We start from the raw sequence: 18,615 nt of genomic DNA, 5'->3' as shown, positions 1-18,615 counted from the left end.
GGTCCCTGCGGCTCGGGATGGAGGGTGAGTGAGTAAACAAGCCCGGGCCGGGCGGTGGGGCCCGGCCTCGGCACCTCGCCACGCGGGGCCTAAGGGAAGGAGAGGCGAAGGGATCAGAGAATTGGGTGGAAGCGGAGGGGCAACTACCTGCCTGGCCGGGGGTAGCGGGGCGCCCCCTTCCCGTCCGAGGGCTGGACGAAAGGGGGCGATGGGACGAGCGAGCCCCCGGCTAGGACAGCGTCTGCGGCGGGGAGGGCGGTGTGTCCGGGAGGAGGAGCGGCGGGGGCGGGCCCGGGGTTGGGGACTCCCGTTGGAGGGCGGGGTGGGCCGGGTGGGCGGGAGCCCCAGAGCCGGGAGGACGCGCGGGTGGGCGGTGGCACCTGCGGGGGCCCTTAGCGAGGTTGACTCCCCAGGACTTGGGGCTGTGCACGGGGAGGGCTAGACATGCGGGGGGGCTCGGCTTGTGATGACTTTGGGGGATGTTGAGGAAAGGGTGGCAGTAAAAACAGGGCTGGGACCAGGGTGAAGCGAGTGAGGCTCTTAGGCGCAAAATGAAAGGGGCTCTCACTTTCGGGGTCCAACGGGTGCAGAGTGCCTCCTTAACGTTTTTGCGCGCTGGGCGCCTCGCACGCTTCGCCCAGCTCCCGGGCCCGAGCTGGAGGCTGCTTGTCTCTAAATTTGGTCTCGCGCCAAATTTGGTCTCCTGCCCCCCCCCCCCCCCCCAGAACTCTCCTGAGGCTCGGAGGACAGAATGGGAAGCGCTTCGAAGCAAAGTCAAGGTGTTGTATTTGGGGCAAGGCTGTTAGGAAATGCAGGACAAACTTATTTCGGTAAAAAGTGACTGCTGAGAAATTGTTCCGGGGGCGGGGAGAGGAAGGGCTGTGAAAGGAGGTTAGTGCCCCCGGCGGAACACGGAGAGTGGGCTTTGATGGGTGACATGTGACATGTAGGATTGTAAATGGGGTAGCTGGGTGGTGAGCCTAACGATAGAGGGGGTGCGGATGAGGGGAAAGAGCCGAGGTAGACGAGCAACTGGGTGTGTGTGAGGACGGCGGCGAAAGTGTGGTCTCTTCCTCCACGGTTACTGCAGTGAGGTCTTTGAAGAGAACTCCCACCCCCACTGGTGCTTTTAAGTTTAGGAAACCGGCACTGAAGGAAGTTTCCAGCCTGAGAAGGTGCTAACTCTATCAGAGGTTTCTGTAAGAGCTTGTCTATTTTAAACCTTGGAATCCCTAGGGCTGGGATGGTGTGGCAGGGATAAAAGAGATTACTTTCTTACATAGCAGAAGGTGAATGTCAGAAGATAAGTACTTTTTCCCCCCTCTTTAGCACACTTATAATTGAGAAAAGGACCCTCTGTAAAAAATGTAATTTAAAAAAATTTTTTTAACGTTCATTTATTTTTGACAGAGGGAGACACACACACACACACATACACAGAATCCGAAGCAGGCTCCAGGCTCTGAACTGTGAGCACAGAGCCCGTCGTGAGGCTCAAACCCACGAACCACGAGATCATGACCTGAGCTGAAGTCAGAGCTTAACCGACTGAGCCACCCAGGCACCCCTGTAAAAATGTAATAATACTATTATGATGAGTGTGTGTCTCACAGCTAGTGTGGGGCACAAGTGTGTGGGCACAGCTAGTGTGTGAGCATCCCAGGCAAGGATGTTTGTTTTATTCACGGATGTACCCTAAGCACCTAAAACAGTGCAGGCACACTGTAGGTGCTCAGTACATATTTTGTGGAATAAATAATTAAATTAATAAATAAATAAATAAATTTGTGGGCAGATCTCTGGAACCTGGAGTCCAGTAGTTTGGATCCTACTTCTGCTACTAACTGGCAGAGTACTTGTACACCAGTCAGGGGGCTTGAGGCTAAGGCGTAGCTTTAAAATTCCCTGAGGTGGAAATGACCTCTTCTATGGTGTTATTTTAATTCTCTTTGAAACAGCAATAGAATAAGGAGGATTTAAAAAAATGAAATTTTACTCCCAAGAAGACTTGGGTGAGAAAGGAAAAAGTGAGAAAATGTAGTCGGACTTGTTTCTCTTGTGCTTAACTTGCCTTTGAATTAGCATGCCTTTTAAAAATGATTTAAAATAATCCATTTTGTCTATTTAATTCTTGAGATCAGAAATTTAGTGTCCTTTGTCCTGTGCGTAATAGTTCCAGCCCTTGCTCTGTGCCTTGTATGAGACATGGAACAATTCATTTCACTTCATTAAGTATATCTTAAGTTTCTACTTATTGACTAGCAACTTTCCAAAAAATGTGTGAGGCAGCAACACTAAAAACACATTACATTTTCTATATAGGGTAAACTAAAGAGAAAAGAAGGAAAAACATGTGGAGAAAGGTGAAGAGAAGGATTAGGATTGAGGGGGAAGGTTTAAAAAGGAAAAACTGCTCTCAGGGAATACCTCCATTCCAGAAAGTCCCTAGCTTTCTTTTCTTTTTTTAAAAAAATTAATTAATTTTTTAAATTTGTCCAAACTGAGTATGGGGCTCCTTCCTACCTCTTTACTCCATCAGCCTGTCAGTTGGGACCTCAGTGGTCCAAACCTTAAAGTCAGGAGCTACTGCATGGGTAGTTGGGGTTTAGTGCCTCTGGTGTGTTATGTCCTCTGGCACATTTGCCCTAATACTTTGATTAGAAATGGAGTAACTGATAAGTCTTCTGATTGAATGATAGTGGTAATCACTAAAGATTAGGCTTTGTGCTAGCATAGTACAGAATCAGCCAAGGTAGGCTCTAGCCTGTTAGGAAATTGCTTTAACCCTTCTAAGTCAGCATTATATATTCTAGGAGCCAGCATTTTCCTATGGGTCTCGTAAAAACGAATCCTGCTTTGATTTTTATCACCATTGTTTCTAGTGTAAATAACTTGATTCTCTTAATCAAGCAGTGCTAGAAAATATTAATGCTATAATTTTATTTTAAATAAGAATTCAGGGTCACAGCTTCCTGTTTTAAGTAAGGTTCTTTCTACATATATAGTGCGCAGAAGCTCAAACTGATAACAGATGTAAATACCTGGGACAAGTGGGAGGGTATAAATTAAAGATGGCCTTTAAAATCCTAATTGAAGGATCTATCAGGTTGTGTACTTAGCCACAGAGTTGATTTTAATGGAGTGTTGATGAAATTGGTGATCACGGAATGATTCAGTTGTGTGTAATTAGAGCTCTTCTCGGAGGTGGGTTCACCCCTATTGTTTGTGCTTCAATTCCACCATGAACTAAAAAGGAAAGAATGAGATGGAAAATTTAAAAAATCTATAGTGCCACCTGCCTCTGAAGCCTTACTTAGCCTGCTGTTTAAAAAAATTGTTTGTTGTAAAAGAAAGTAGTAAAGACATTGAACTTGCTCCAAGGAGAAGCTGTTTCTGCAAAGAGACCCTTTATGTGGATGAAAGAACTTCGTAGTTTGGAACTTTTATGTTCTGATCTCAATCTCTCTAAATTTAAGAACATTTCAATGAAGTTTTCCCATTTCCAGCTAGTGACAGACTGCATTCTAGTTTTAGCCTTTGAAGGAAATTGAGATCCAATTTTATGGGGAAAGATTTCCAAGTTTTTATAGTTTTCTTTTTTGTGGAGATTTGATATGTAAATAAGGTAGTTTTTATTTCCAATTATCAATCTTTTAAAAAAATAAACTTAATTTTTAGGACAGTTTTAAATTTACAGAAAAAATATATACAGTACAAGGAGTTTCCATAAATTCCATATCCAGTTTCCCTTATTAACATCATATTAGCATATGTGTAACATTTTTTTTACAGTTAATGAATCAGCATTGATCATCCCACCGTAGTTATTCATTGAGAAGTCACTCAAATTTTGTTTTAAAAGGTGGGATTGCCTGCTGATTTTTAATAGTAGAAGTCTAGAAAATTACTGGATTGATATACCATCAAGACTTAGTTTTTTCTTTAATCAGCTTTACTGAGGTAGAAATTTACATATGATAAATTCACATTTTATGTATACAGTTCAGGGAGTTTTCATAAAAGTGCATTGTCATATAACCAACACCACAGCCATGGTATAAAATATTTTCATCATCCCAAAAAAGTTCTTTTATGCTTCTTTCCATTTATTTTATTTTTATTTTTTAAATTTTTTTTTTTTCAACGTTTTTTATTTATTTTTGGGACAGAGAGAGACAGAGCATGAACGGGGGAGGGGCAGAGAGAGAAGGAGACACAGAATCGGAAACAGGCTCCAGGCTCCGAGCCATCAGCCCAGAGCCTGACGCGGGGCTCGAACTCACGGACCGCGAGATCGTGACCTGGCTGAAGCCGGACGCTTAACCGACTGCGCCACCCAGGCGCCCCAATTTTTTATTTTTTAAAGATGTGTTATTTTTAAGTAATCTGTACACCCAGTGTAGGTCTTGAGATTACAACCCCTGAGATCCAGGGGCACGTGCTCTACCAATTGAGCCAGCCAGGCGCCCCATGCTTTTTCCATTTAAATCCCTTTCTCCAACCTCAGCACCTGGCAACCGCCGATCTGCTTTCTGTCACTGTAGATTTACCATTCGTAGAATCGTTCTAGTAGAACGATTCATATAGTACATGGGTTTTTGTGCCTGGTTTCTTTCACTTAGCGTAATGCTTTTGAGATATATTGTGCATGTAGGAATGAGGAAGTCCTCCTCTTTTATTGCTGAGTAGTATTCCATCCTATGGACAAACTGTCATTTGTATCCATTTGGCACTCCGTAGATATTTGCGTTGTTTCTACCTATTGGCTGTTATGAATAAAGGTGCTGTGAACATTTGTGTAGAGGTCTCTGCGCAGACATATGTTTCCATTTCTCTTGGATAAATGATAAAAACTGTATGCTAGGTTGTGTGGTAAGTGTATGTTTAACTTTAATAATAAACCCCCAAAACTAGCAAACTGTTTTCCTAAGTGGTCTACATTTTGCACTCCCAACCAGCAGCATGTAAGGATTCCAGCTGCTCCACATCCTCACCAATTGGTATTACCAGTTTTTTGATTTTAGACATCCTAACAGGTGTGTAGTAATCCATCATTTTGATTTTAAGATTCTAATTTGCACTTCCCTAATGACTAATATTGATACTAAGTATCTTTTTGTGTGCTTGTTTGCCATTCCAGTATCTTTTTGGAAGTATCTGTTCAAATCTTTTGCCCACTTTTTATTGGGTAATCTTGTTGAGTTGCAGAGGAGTTATTTATATATATAAAGACTTACTCTTAAATTTCTGGATCAAAACAGCATATGTTTATCTATCTATCTATCTATTTATTTATTTATTTATTTATTTATTTATTTATTTATTTAAATGTTATTTTTGAGAGAGAGACAGAGTGCAAGCGGGGGAGGAACAGAGAGAGAGGGAGACACAGAATCTGTGAAGCAGGCTCCAGGCTCTGAGCTGTCAGCACAGAGCCCAATGCGAGGCTCGAATTCAGGAACTGTGAGATCATGACCTGAGCTGAAGTTGGATGCCCAACCGACTGAGCCACCCAGGTGCCCCAGCATATGTTTATTTTCAGTGTATAAGTGAATATAATGAAAAGCTCTTAAGGACTGGCCTCGCACTTAACTGGAATATACATGGCTGTTTTGTATGTGTCAGGAACTAAAGAATCAATCTAGTAGAAATATAAAGTAGTTTTTATGTGCCACCCCCTTTGCCCAAGTTACATGAACCCGTTTATCCAAATACGTTCTAGTGAATGTTGAGGTTTTGTTTGTTTGCTTTTTAAATTAAGAAAAATAAAATCTTTGAAGTGGTAGTTGTTGGTCAGCATTCTGCCGCTATGAAAACCCATCTTATGACTGTGTTTCAGGTGTTTATTTTAATTATACCTATCTGTTCCAAACAGTATGTCTCGTCTTCCTTCTACACTCTGTGGGGGCCGACCAACTGCCAAATAAACTTTTAGAGACTTTGGAGACCCATTCAAAAGCCGAGAAAAATAAATATTAGCTCATGGTCACATGAGACTCAAATATCACATTAATTGTAAAAGGAGGAAGTGTGGCTTATTTTACACTGTGATTGGTTAAAAGTCAATGGCATTTTCATGTATATATGTGTACTCCTCTGGCCATATGAAACACTTGAGTAAAATTAGAAATAGTGCCATTAATTATTGGACTGTGTGTCCTGTCATCTCTTTTGACAGACTGTAGATCACATTTCAATTATAAATCATTTGTCTTTTATTTTAAATTTTTTAATGTTTATTTATTTTTGAGAGAGATAGAGTGTGAGTGGGGAGGGGTAGAGAGAGAGGGAGACACAGAATCCGAAGCAGGCTCCAGGCTAAGCTGTCAGCACAGAGCCTGATGTGGGGCTTGAACTCATGACTGCGAGATCATGACCTGAGCCGAAGCTGCACGTCCAACCGACTGAGCCACCCAAGCACCCCACAATTATAATTCCTTTCTTTAACAAAAGATTGGTATTTTTCTGTGGGCATCTCTAAAATCTACACACACACACCCCCTAGCAGCTGTGGATTTTATTCTTTTTCCATTATTTGATCCCCAGTTTTTTTTTTTAACATTTTATTTTTATGTATTTTGAGGGAGGGAGAGAGAGTCTGTGCTGTCAGCACAAGAGCCTGATGTGGGGCTTGAAACCACGAACCATGAGATCATGACCTGAGCCGAAGTCAAGAGTCGGATGCTTGACCAAGGTGCCCCTTGATCCCCAGTTTTAAATGGACTGAGCAACCTGCCATTAGCTTACTATTTCAAAGAGGGAAATGAGCTCCCCCAGAAAATGTCAGAAAGGTTGCAGTTCAAAACCATTTTTTAGGAGGTTATGAAGTCTCACTGAATTATGGTCCCTCCTTTGGCCCCATTCCATGAGGAATGAGAAGTATTTAAAAGATGTCAGAGGAAGAGAGACAGTGCAATTTGTGGGGAAAGAAATTCAAGTCTGTGTAACTTTTTTCTTTTCTGTAACTCAACACCTTAGCAGCCTGGGATTCAGAGTCTTAGATTATGCTGTTGTTTCATTCCCTTCCCCCAGAGAGATAATAGTTAACTCACAGGGAATTCTGTTTTTAAGAGTTTGAATCACTTGATTGAGTTAATAGTAAACACAGTGAGTCTGCCTGCTTCTTTGCTGTTCCTTCTGTCCTCTAAATTTACTAAATTTAACATCATGTTTCACCGATCCATTTGATTCTTCAAACGAAACAATCAGGTACAGTCTCTTAAAGTTTACGTGCCTGAGATGTTATAATCATGTCTGACTGTGACAGATGTGAGACAATGGGTTATATTTTGCTGTTTTCTTGTCAGTGCTGTCATTTCTTATGGGGAAAAACAGGTAATTGAAAAATGCATCTTTAGAAGAAATATGTTCTTTGGGCATCTGGGTGGCTCAGTCGGTTAAACATCTGACTTCAGCTCAGATCATGATCTCTTCGTTCACACATTTGGAGCCTGTTTCAGACTCTGTGTCTCCCTCTTTCTCTGCCCCTCCCCTGCTTGTGCTCACTTTCTGTCTCAAAAATGAATAAACATTAATTTTTTTTTAAAAAAAGAAGAAATATGTTCTTAAACCCCCAAAGAATTTTTTTTCATAAAATTAAAAAAAAAAGAAGGCCTGAAACTTTAGTTTTCGTTTCAAATATTGGCTCTTCATAGCCCCTTATAATGTTTTCATTAACTTAAAATGCTAGGTGAAATGAATAGAACTAGTTCTCTAGGAAACCTCAGTAGTTAGAATAGAGCAAAAGCATAACCTTATAGATGTTACTGAATTTTTACGTGTACTTAATATTTGTTCTTTCCCTAAAACAATTGATGGGGCTGCCGGCTGAGCCTAGAAATTGGTTCAGAAAAAGCAGAAGCAGGGAACTCGATTGTGTAATTGTGAGAATAAATTTGTACACATGCCTGGAAGACTACAATTTGATAAAATAAAGGGTCATCCAGTATGATCGGGACCTGACTTCCATGCAGAAACAGTGGTAGCAGAGACCTCGAAGTCTTTGTAGTTCTGGGTGAGCATCCTACTTAAGGTATCAGGGTCTAAATATGCTCTGTTGACTTAAAATCACTGTCTGTTCTCTTTTGAAAAGCTGAACATTCGTTTTGCCTTAGTGTCTTGCCATCCCTCTGAAGAACAGAAGGCACGTTATAAAACCAGACAGTTCCCCTTGCATTCTATGAGGTAGGTAGAGTGTGTTACAGTAAGTACTTTCTTAGAACTTTGAACCTTAATTCAAACACCACCCCCCACCCCCACCCCCCGTCCAATAAAAAAGTGATTTGCAGTGTTCTATTTCTGTGTGCCTTGCTGTTGGGTTGGAGATGATATTATGCTGTTGTCATATCCTACCTTTATTGTCAGGCATGTGGTGGGTTGAGACAATTTGGCAGGTACAGTTTTGTAGTGTGGGTGGATCTTTCCCTGAAGCTCTTTGGTATTAACTTGATTCTTGCAGAACATTTCTCTTAGACAAGGTATTGAGTGGGCTTCCAAATGTCCAAGGAATCCACATCCTCAAATACCCATGAGAGAACTTCTGAGTACTGAATTAAAAATGAGGTGCCATTGGAGAACGGAGGCTGCAGAACAGGAAGTGCTGATGTGAAACCTTTTTTTTTTTTTAATTGAAACCTTTTGTTGAGCTCACAGATTTGGGTTCTTTAAACTGTGTTTTTATGAATACATGCCGTGGGAAGGGAAGCATGACTGACCACATTGATTTGAGTTTGAGGAATTCTTCATTTCCAGGTAGTAAAATACTGTTTCTCATCTCTGACTCTTCTTGGATTACAGCAAAATGGATATCTCAAACCCCCCAACTTCCAAATGTATCACTTACTGGAAAAGAAAAGTTAAATCTGAATACATGCGACTCCGACAACTGAAGCGGCTTCAGGCAAATATGGGCGCAAAGGTAAAAACGAACTCCCGTGTGATGAGTTATCTATTTTAATATATTGATCTAATGTGGAAGGTTGGGCTTTAAAAAAATTTTTTTTAATGTTTATTTATTTTTTGAGAGAGAGAGAGAGAGAGAGAGAGAGAGAGAGAGAGAGGTGAGTGGGGGAAGGGCAGAGAAAGAGACACACAGAACCCAAAGCAGGCTCCAGGCTCCACACTGTCAGTGCAGAGTCCAGCACAGGGCTTGGACTCACAAACTGTGAGACCATGACCTAAGCCGAAGTCCAATGCTTAACTGACTGAGCCACCCAGGTGCCCTAGGCTGGGCTCTTCTCTTAAAATTCTAACCATTGTTCCCTTGGCTTTTCCAGGCTCTATATGTAGCAAATTTTGCAAAGGTTCAAGAAAAAACCCAGATCCTCAATGAAGAATGGAAGAAGCTTCGTGTCCAACCTGTGCAGTTGATGAAGCCTGTGAGTGGGCATCCTTTTCTCAAAAAGGTACTTCCAGGTGTCTAAGCTCAGCCTTCCTGTTTCCTTGGACTTAAGTTGTTTGTTGTTGTTTTTCTGTATTTATGACTTATTAGAAAATAAGTAAGGATAATGGATGTAGTTATTATAGTCAATTTTGAATAACTGGGGTAGTAAATCTGTAGCTTAAAGAATAGCCTATTCACCTATTATTCTCCTCAGTTAGTAGGTATAGTCATGAGGGTTTTAAGATTTTATTTTTAACTAATCTCTCCACCCTACATGGGCCTTGAACTCACAACCCCGGAGATCCAGAATTGTACACTTTTCCAAGTGAGCCAGCCAGGCCCCCCTGAGTGTTTTTTGTTTTTCAATATTTATCTTTGAGAGAGTGCAAGCAGGGGAGGGGTAGAGAGAGGGGGACAGAGGATCCGAAATGAGCTCTGCACTGACACACTGACAGCAGAGGACCCGATGTGGGGCTGGCTCGAACTCACGAACTGTGTGAGATCATGAACTGAGCCACCCAAGTGCCCCTTTTGATTTTTTTTTTTAACAGAAAAATGAAACAGTGTCTACTTTACTAGGCTCTGTGTACGAGCTTCAAAACAACCCTGTCTATGCCTTGTTTGGCACCTCAGTGCTTTGATATTGGAAAGAGAGGACCCCGCATAATGAGCAGGAATATATTGATCAAAGGAATGTTCCTTGTTATAAATCTAAAAATCATTCTAGTCTTAAAGAGATAATATTTTTAAAAATAAATTCATCTCTCTTTTTAAGTTTATTTGTTTATTTTGAGAGAGAAGAAGAGAAATAATGTACGTGCGTGCATGAGCAGGACAGACACAGTGGACAGAGAGAGGGAGAGAGAGAGACCCAAACAGCCTCTACTGTCAGCAAGGAGCCCAGCTCAGGGCTTGAACTCACGAACCATGAGATCATGACCTGAGCTGAAATCAAGAGTCAGATACCTAGCCGACTGAGCCACCCAGGTGCCCCTAAGAGATAATATTTTTTTTTAATGTTTTTATTTATTTTTCAGACAGAGAGAGATAAAGCATGAGCGGGGAAGAGAGAGAGGGAGACACAGAATCTGAAGCAGGCTCCAGGCTCTGAGCTGTCAGCACAGAGCCTGACATGGGGCTCGAACTCACAGACTGTGAGATCATGACCTGACCTGAAGTCGGACACTTAACCAACTGAGCCACCAAGGCACCCTGAGATAATATTTTTAAGATGTAAAAAGTGGATAGTATATTCAGCAATTTTCTTCTCCAAAACAGAATATGACTCTAATTTCTATACTGCTTTGCTTTCCCCCTACTGTCTCCATCACCTCTGCAGCTAAGTTGAGGCCAACTGTCTTAAAGTGTAGGTACTCAGGAAAACTTCCTCATCTCCTAGGACTTTCGGAGGCCTTTTGCTGTTGTGGACAGTCCAAGGAGACCAGCAATTTTACATTGAAATAAACACCAGTTGGGTGTGACAGGCACCATGCTGGAGTCTGTAGATGATACAAAGGTGAATAAGAGACAGTTTCCACATTTTTACAATCCATTGCTTCCTTTTTTAGGAGCTGATTGTTGCAAAATCCTCAACCTATTAATTTGTAAGAATTAGAAGACTACTGGGACCATTTTAGAAGGAAACTACAGTTCTCTTTTTAATTTTTTTAAATTAAAAAAAAATTTTAAGTTTATTTATTTTGAGAGAGAGAGAGAGAGAGAGAGTGAGAGTGAGTACAAGTGGGGGACGAGCAGAGAGAGAGGGAGAGAGAGAATCCCAAGCAGCCTCCACATTGTCAGCACAGAGTCAGACAAGGGGCTCAGTCCCACAAACCATTGAGGTCATGCCCTGAGCCCATGAGAGAAGCCCAAGCAGGCTCCACACTGTTGGCACAGAGCCCAATGCTCGATCCCAGTTGGACACTTAGCTGACTGAGCCACCTAGGTGCCCCGCTCCAGTTCTCTTGGGTCATGTGCTTGCCTTTCCCTCCCCATGTCTTTGCTTATATTTCAGTGTACCATAGAGAGCATTTTCCCAGGATTTGCAAGCCAACATATGTTAATGAGGTCTCTGAACACAGTTGCCTTGGTTCCCATCATGTATTCCTGGTCCCCTCTCCAGCAGAACTTTATGGTATGTATTAAAAGCACTGTGGTGATTGTATAAACTGTATGATCATCCTGTGTTGGTGTGCTGGCACTCCTCTTAGGGTAAAGATTGTCAGATTGTACTTAACAAAGCTTGGGCATGCAGGACAGACTGTTTTTGTAATTTATTTACTCTCTCTATACACACACACACACACACACACACACACACACACACACACGTACATATAGCACACGTTATTCTAACTCATTAGGTTTTGTGCTCTCTGAAGTGTCCTTCTGAGTTGATGCTAGTTTTTTTTGTTTTTTTGTTTTTGTTTTTTTTAAGATTTATTTATTTTGAGAGAGAGAGAGAGAGAGACAGAGCATGTGAGCCAGGGAGGGGCAAAGAGAGAGGAGAGAGAATCCCAAGCAGCCGCCACATTGTCAGCAGAGTCAGACAAGGGGCTCAATCCCACAAACCATTGAGGTCATGACCTGAGCCGAGATCAAGAGTTGGACACTTAATCAACTGAGCCACCCAGGCACTCCAATGCTTATTCTTTTTTGAATGAATGAGACTGGGCAAGACTCCAATTTTCCCTTACTACTTTGGCCCAGTTTTGTAACATGTGAAGTTAAATGTAGTCTAAATCAGACACTTGAGGCTTAAGCAGGTTGACATCTCCCTGCTGGTGGAGCGATCCTTTCTGAACCCCCTAAAGGCAAGATGCGGTGAAAGCAACTGAAATAATAGAGGGGCACATGGATTCAAGAGCCTTACATCTGGACCTTTATGCTGACTCCTGCTTGGGTTAGTTTTGGTTCTGATAATCAGTCCTGTCTAAATACTGGCATTGCTTATCATCTGCCTGGTGACAGCAGGAATAGGATATAGGTTTACAGAAGGCAATCCTCTCTTAGAATAAAACTTCACAGTAATTTTACTTACTACTTGGGGAATTAAGAATGGCTGTGTTTTCTGCTGAACAACAACAATAACAAAAATCCATTAGTATTTTCTTTAGCCAGGAAATATTCATAGCTCATACCGCAGTTGACTTTAGGCTCCCATTGAGTATGATCGACCTGAGTTGTAATCATAATTTTTTATTATGATTATGGGAGTTTAGTCCTAGTATGTATAAGAGACTACCCAGAAACTCTATGGTTGCTCAGGTTCTGTTCTGAATATTCTGGTTATATTGCAGATTATACTCTTGGAAGCCTTCCTTTTCATTTGTGTATCTCTACGTATGATAAGAATTAGAATTGAAGACTTTTTAGACTATTGTTTAAGTGATATTTGTACCTATTTTACAATGATGTTTTGTAGATAATAGATGGAATCACTGTGAAAAATAAATGTGCTGGCAAATTCTAAATTTTTTTTTTTTAATGTTTATTTATTTTTGAGACAGAGAGAGACAGAGCATGAACGGGGGAGGGGCAGAGAGAGAGGGAGACACAGAATCGGAAGCAGGCTCCAGGCTCTGAGCCATCAGCCCAGAGCCCGACGCGGGGCTCAAACTCACGGACCGCGAGATTGTGACCTGAGCTGAAGTCGGACGCTTAACCGACTGCGCCACCCAGGCGCCCCTATGCTGGCAAATTCTAAATGTTGTTGGAAATATCATTGTCAGTACTAGGCTAAACATTTGGTAGTTAATATCCTTAAGTAGTTAAACTGACTTTTTTCGCTAAGAGTAGCATTGCCCCCTTCCGTTTGAAGTTTTGTTGGCAACACAGAATGGCCAGTCTTTAAAAATGCGGGAAACTCTGTAACCAAAGGCGTTTTCAGGAAATTCAAGCATCAAAAAAGGCCCAGCAAAGATTCTATTAAACAGGAAAGAGGAGCTGCCTAGTGAATTCATGGAATGAATCACATCTGGTTTGATTTCAGGTAGAAGATGAGACAGTTTTGTGCAATATTCCCTACATGGGAGATGAGGTGAAAGAAGAAGATGAGACTTTCATTGAGGAGCTCATCAATAACTATGATGGGAAAGTCCACGGTGAAGAAGGTAGTGGTACTGGGCTCTTTGGGAGAAAACTTTATTAAAATGGTGCCCCTTCTTTGGTACATCATCATCTTGCTTTTATTTGCTACCTCACGGTGTACACACTGAAGAATATTTCGATTGCTGGGACTAAAAATTTTATATTAAAAATGTCCCCAGTTAAATTGTAAAAGGAGTTGCGACATAAAAGGATTTTATATATGTAGTAATCAGTGGCTGAAGAGATAGTGTAGTGCACAAAGAAGTGTGATCTTAGGAGTTTTCCATAAATCCATCCAAAGCCATTTTGTTCTTCATTTCTCTTTCTCTGAGAATGGCAATGAGCATAATCTCTCTGTCCTACTTTGATCCAGATATATCCTAGATCTCCCAGAAATTGTAACATTCTGACTTTCCTAAAAGCGAGTCATTTGGATTTAGTTGTAGTTCTAGAAAAGGCTGCCAGTGTGTAAGTGGGAAGATGGGGAGAGACTCCCTATGGCTTTACAGACCAATAGCCTCACCAGCTCTTTTGACAGTTGTGGGTACTGTTGAAAATGCATTATTTATCTACTGCGCCCCCTAGTGTTCAAAGACTTTATCCTAAGTTGTTAGTGTAACCCCACAGAGTATGATTTTAAGAAGATAATGCTGTCTTTTGACTCAAAGACGTCACTGGCAACCCATCAGCAGCAAAACCAAGTAAATTTTCATGTTATCATTCTTTTCCTGTCCCACTTGTATTGCTTGTACACCTTTGTGAGATTTTGGACCATAAATACAGGTTGATCTGTGACTGAGGAAGTGAACTATCCCATTTAGAGTAAAGCCTATATAACTGGATTTCCCACTCTAGCCAGCTCGATTGTTGCAGCTGTAAGAGCCAATCAAAGTATTGTAATTTCCTGACTGTTCATATAAAAATGTACCTATGTTATATAACGTAAGTTGTACTTCAGGAGTGAATACGAGAAAACCTTCCTAGGAGGACTAAGGGAACATGAAATGACCACAGCTCAGCCATCTAATCTTTATGTTTTAGAGATGATCCCTGGATCTGTTCTGATTAGTGATGCTGTTTTCCTGGAGTTGGTAGATGCTCTGAATCAATACTCAGATGAAGAGGAGGAAGGGCACAATGACACCTCAGATGGGAAGCAAGATGACAGCAAAGAAGATCTGCCAGTGACAAGAAAGAGAAAACGACACACTCTTGAAGGTAAATATTCCATTCTGAAAGTGACAGGGAGAAGGAAAAAGGGAGAAACAGAAAGGTTTGTTGATTATTAAAGGCTGCTGGTGCTTTTCACTTGGTTCACTCTGAAGGAAACAGAGTAGTGTGTTTGGGAGACATGGAAAATTATAAAGAAGAAAATATAATTATCCTATAATTTTACTACCTAGGAATAACCGGCATTAATGTTTTCTTCTAGACCTAAAAAACTGTGTGTGTGTGTGTGTGTATCCACACACGCACACACACAGAATATACACATACACATACCTAAAACGAATATAATGTTGTATGTCAACTGTGTCTCAAGTTTTTAAAAGTATATATATAATAAAAAAAAAAGTACACATACAAAACAATGTGTTTTATATGCATTATGTGAAATGGGATCATGCCACAGATACACACACATACACAATTTTATATCCCTTTTTATTTGATCTTCTCTCGTAAGCATTTTTCCATGTTGTTAATATTTAATTAACTTCATGTTTAATTATGTGCCATGGTACTTACTTATACTATACGTCCAGGGACATAGTGTCTCTGTCTTGTTACAACAAAGCTGTAACATCAGTCTTGTTCTTCAGCCTCATTGTTATGATGGCATTCTTCAATATCCACATCTCTCCATGAAAACTCCTGTTTTCCCCTCTAGATTGTCTCTTGGAACATGGATTTTGTCATTAATGTATAGATGACGCTGATTTCCTTATTACTGGTAACCTATTAGATAAACCCAGGTAGCATTGACTTCTTTATGTGTTCCTAAACAGTCAGCGGTTGGGTTAGCAAAGCAGCTGTAATCAAAATGCTGTGACAGAGGGAAAATGACCAAACAGCTTTGTTTGCATCCTTGATTATAGCTCAGGAGCTCTTTGTCATTTCCAACTCAGGCAACAAAAAGAGTTCCAAGAAACAGTTTCCAAACGACATGATCTTCAGTGCAATTGCCTCGATGTTCCCTGAGAACGGTGTCCCGGATGACATGAAGGAGAGGTAGGGAAGGCCGTTCCACTCAGGCCATGTAGAGCGCTCAAGCAAAACTTTTATTCAAGCCTAAATTTGGTTAATAAAAAACCTTGTTTCTGGTAAGTGTGCTATGATTTGCTCACACTTCTGATTGTTTCCTACTTCATTTGCTTACCTCTAAATACCCGTTCCCATATTAAAGGGCATTGTTCATTGGCTTTGAAGTAATTTCGGGCAGCGAACTTCTAAAATTCTGCATTTTTCTGGAGAGTTACTCCAGCGCCATACTTTCCAAATCTGTCTCTCTCTTTGCTTGCAGACATGTGCCCAGCCCAGCACAGGTGCAGTGGTGCACCCACTTAGGTATACGCCACCCTGCCATCAGCAAGCCCCGTAAAAAAGCACCCATGCTCCCTTGGCCGACTGTACCTGGATGACTGTCAGTGCGCGATCTGTACTTTCTCAGTGAAGACGTTTCCTTGGAAGGAATTCTTCTCTCTCTTTTTAAAAATAGGTACCGGGAGCTGACGGAGATGTCAGACCCCAATGCGCTTCCCCCTCAGTGCACACCCAACATCGACGGCCCCAACGCCAAGTCCGTGCAGCGGGAGCAGTCTCTGCACTCCTTCCACACACTTTTTTGCCGGCGCTGCTTCAAATACGATTGCTTCCTTCACCGTGAGTGGGGCTACTCTGAAATACTTTCCTGTTCTCCATCCCCAACCACTGCGTCCTTCTGTTTATTTTAGTTAATCATACAGAGTTCCTGGCTTCTGACCTGATGCTGGTTTTACAAAGGGCGGGTTCTCTATTCACTTGTACCGTTGCGGTGCAATGTGTTTCGCGTGGTCAGGACAGAATAACCAGCAACATACGAGTCCCTGAGCACCTGTTAGCTTTGAAAGGGTTGTGTTGATGTCAGAAGTGATTAAATTTTGCGCACCTTGATGGTAGCTGTTTATATCTAAATTTTCCCACCATGGCTCCTTAATTGGATTTTGTTCTTCCCCATCCTGCCAAGTAGATGAACCATTGGAAACAGGACAGTTTTGTGTTTTCCAGCTTTTCACGCCACCCCTAATGTATATAAACGCAAGAACAAAGAGATCAAGATTGAACCAGAACCATGTGGCACAGACTGCTTCCTTTTGCTGGTATGTTCTTTTTTTTTTTTTTTTTTTTTTTTTAAGTTTTATTTATTTAACTAATCTCTACATCCAACCTGGGACTCCAACTCATGACCCTTAGATCAAGAGTTGCACGCTCCGCCAACTGAACCAGCCAGGCACTCCTTGCTGATATGTTCTTAAACTGTTCTGCCATTGTTAAATCTGTTGAAAATTGAGCAGGAAATGGCCCTTCAGTTTTCTGCTCCTGGGAATACAAACCAGATGAGCCAGTATGTAGCACTCTGGGGGGTCACAAAGCACAAATAAAACATGACTTCTGCTCTTAAGGAGCTCCCAAATACTGAGGACTATGAAATTAGTCTCGTGGAGTGAGGAGGGCATGTGTGTATCTGTAACGGCATTTTCTTTGCTGTCTTCTTTTAAATGCATAGAAACATATGAGAAATAACACATGAGAGCACCCATGTCTTATTGTAAGGTAAACAGCCAGATGGGCCCTTCCCTGATGGACAGACTTTATGCGGCAGCATAAATTCTCCTGCATTCATGTGGGAAGGCAGTACACTTAGAACGAGAAGGGAATAGGTTCACTTGGACCAGCCAAGGACACAGTTTTGCTTTCTGCACGCTACAGTGAGCTTAGGTAAAGAATGAAATACCTTGATTTCTGCTACCAATTAAAAATAGGTTATAGAGCCAAGTGCCTTTGGGACCATCTTTAGTGGGATAATAGAAGAAAAGATGGTAAAAAGTGCCACTGGGTATACATCTGGAAAATGAGCCATGTGATAATAGCAAAAGAGTACACAGACTTTCTCTACTTTTTCCCCTATATGGGTCGACTCCTTCCTGTGTGCCAAGTAGCATGCTGGCCCTTAACATTATATTATCTTACATTCTTGCTTATGACAACATCCTGAGGTGGAGAAACTATGGGTTATAGAAGCTACATATTTTGTCCAAGATTTGTTAATGTCAGTGGTTTGGCAGTAATGAAATTCAAGCTCTGGTCTAGCTCCAGAGTCCATACTTTTTAAGTTATTCCACACTTTAAAAAATTACACTGTGTTATATCAACACCAGCATTTATTTTTTTATTCTTATATATATTTTTTTAAAGAGCGTTTTTTTTTTCTTTAATGTTTACTTATTTTTGAGAGAGAGAGAGAGACAGAGTGTGAGTGGGGGCGGGGCAGAGAAGGAGACACAGAATCCAAAGCAGGCTCCAGGCTCTGAGCTGTCAGCACAGAGCCTGACGGGGTGCTCAAAACACAAACCGTGAGATCATGACCTGAGCCGAAGATGGAGGCTTAACCTACTGAGACACCCAGGCGCCCCTTATTTTTATTTACTTTTTACTGTTTATTTTTTTTGAGAGAGAGAGACACACAGAGTGCAAGCAGGAGCAGGGCAGAGAGAGGGAAACACAGAATCCAAAGCAGGCTCCAGGCTGTCAGCACAGAGCCCGATGTGGGGCTCAAACCCACGAACCTTGAGATCATGACCTGAGCTGAAGACTGAGCCGCCCAGACGCCCCAACACCAGCATTTATATAAATAAAAAGACGTTGTCTTTCTCACAGCAATTACCCTGAGACCCTGTACATGTTTCAAAAGATGCTGTCAGTGCCCAAAATGTATGTCTGTGTGTGTGTGTTTAACTTACAGAACTGTCTGTGCACAGTTTTTCTTTTATTGCTTTTTAGAAATCAGTGCATTTTTCAAATATAATGCTGGACTGTTTTTCCCTCAATCTCGATCATGGAAGGAAGGTGAAAGATATCTTCTTAGATTTAATGATAGTTTTTCC

General features: G+C 41.5%; 1 protein-coding gene across 4 annotated transcripts in view; it reads left to right on the top strand.

Annotated features, from left to right (window-relative positions):
- EZH1 (enhancer of zeste 1 polycomb repressive complex 2 subunit) overlaps positions 1-18,615 on the top strand; it is a 30,059-nt gene continuing 11,444 nt past the window's right edge. Inside the window, exons 1-10 of one of the 4 annotated variants that reach the window (XM_042965409.1) lie at positions 1-24; positions 8,093-8,184; positions 8,797-8,917; positions 9,276-9,377; positions 11,397-11,516; positions 13,374-13,494; positions 14,513-14,689; positions 15,601-15,703; positions 16,191-16,354; positions 16,739-16,830. In XM_042965409.1, coding sequence (XP_042821343.1) covers positions 8,180-8,184; positions 8,797-8,917; positions 9,276-9,377; positions 11,397-11,516; positions 13,374-13,494; positions 14,513-14,689; positions 15,601-15,703; positions 16,191-16,354; positions 16,739-16,830 — 1,005 coding nt within the window. In that variant the 5' untranslated portion in view covers positions 1-24; positions 8,093-8,179. Of the gene's footprint in view, positions 25-737; positions 780-4,370; positions 5,037-8,092; positions 8,185-8,796; positions 8,918-9,275; positions 9,405-11,396; positions 11,517-13,373; positions 13,495-14,512; positions 14,690-15,600; positions 15,704-16,190; positions 16,355-16,738; positions 16,831-18,615 lie in introns of those variants that run through there. The other 3 variants (XM_042965407.1, XM_007087673.3, XM_042965408.1) reach the window with 3 other exon arrangements.

The sequence above is a fragment of the Panthera tigris genome, chromosome E1 (assembly GCF_018350195.1).
Source record: "Panthera tigris isolate Pti1 chromosome E1, P.tigris_Pti1_mat1.1, whole genome shotgun sequence".
Lineage (NCBI taxonomy): Eukaryota > Metazoa > Chordata > Mammalia > Carnivora > Felidae > Panthera > Panthera tigris.
The sequence above is the reverse complement of the archived record's forward strand: the minus strand, read 5'-3'. Positions and strand labels throughout refer to the sequence as shown.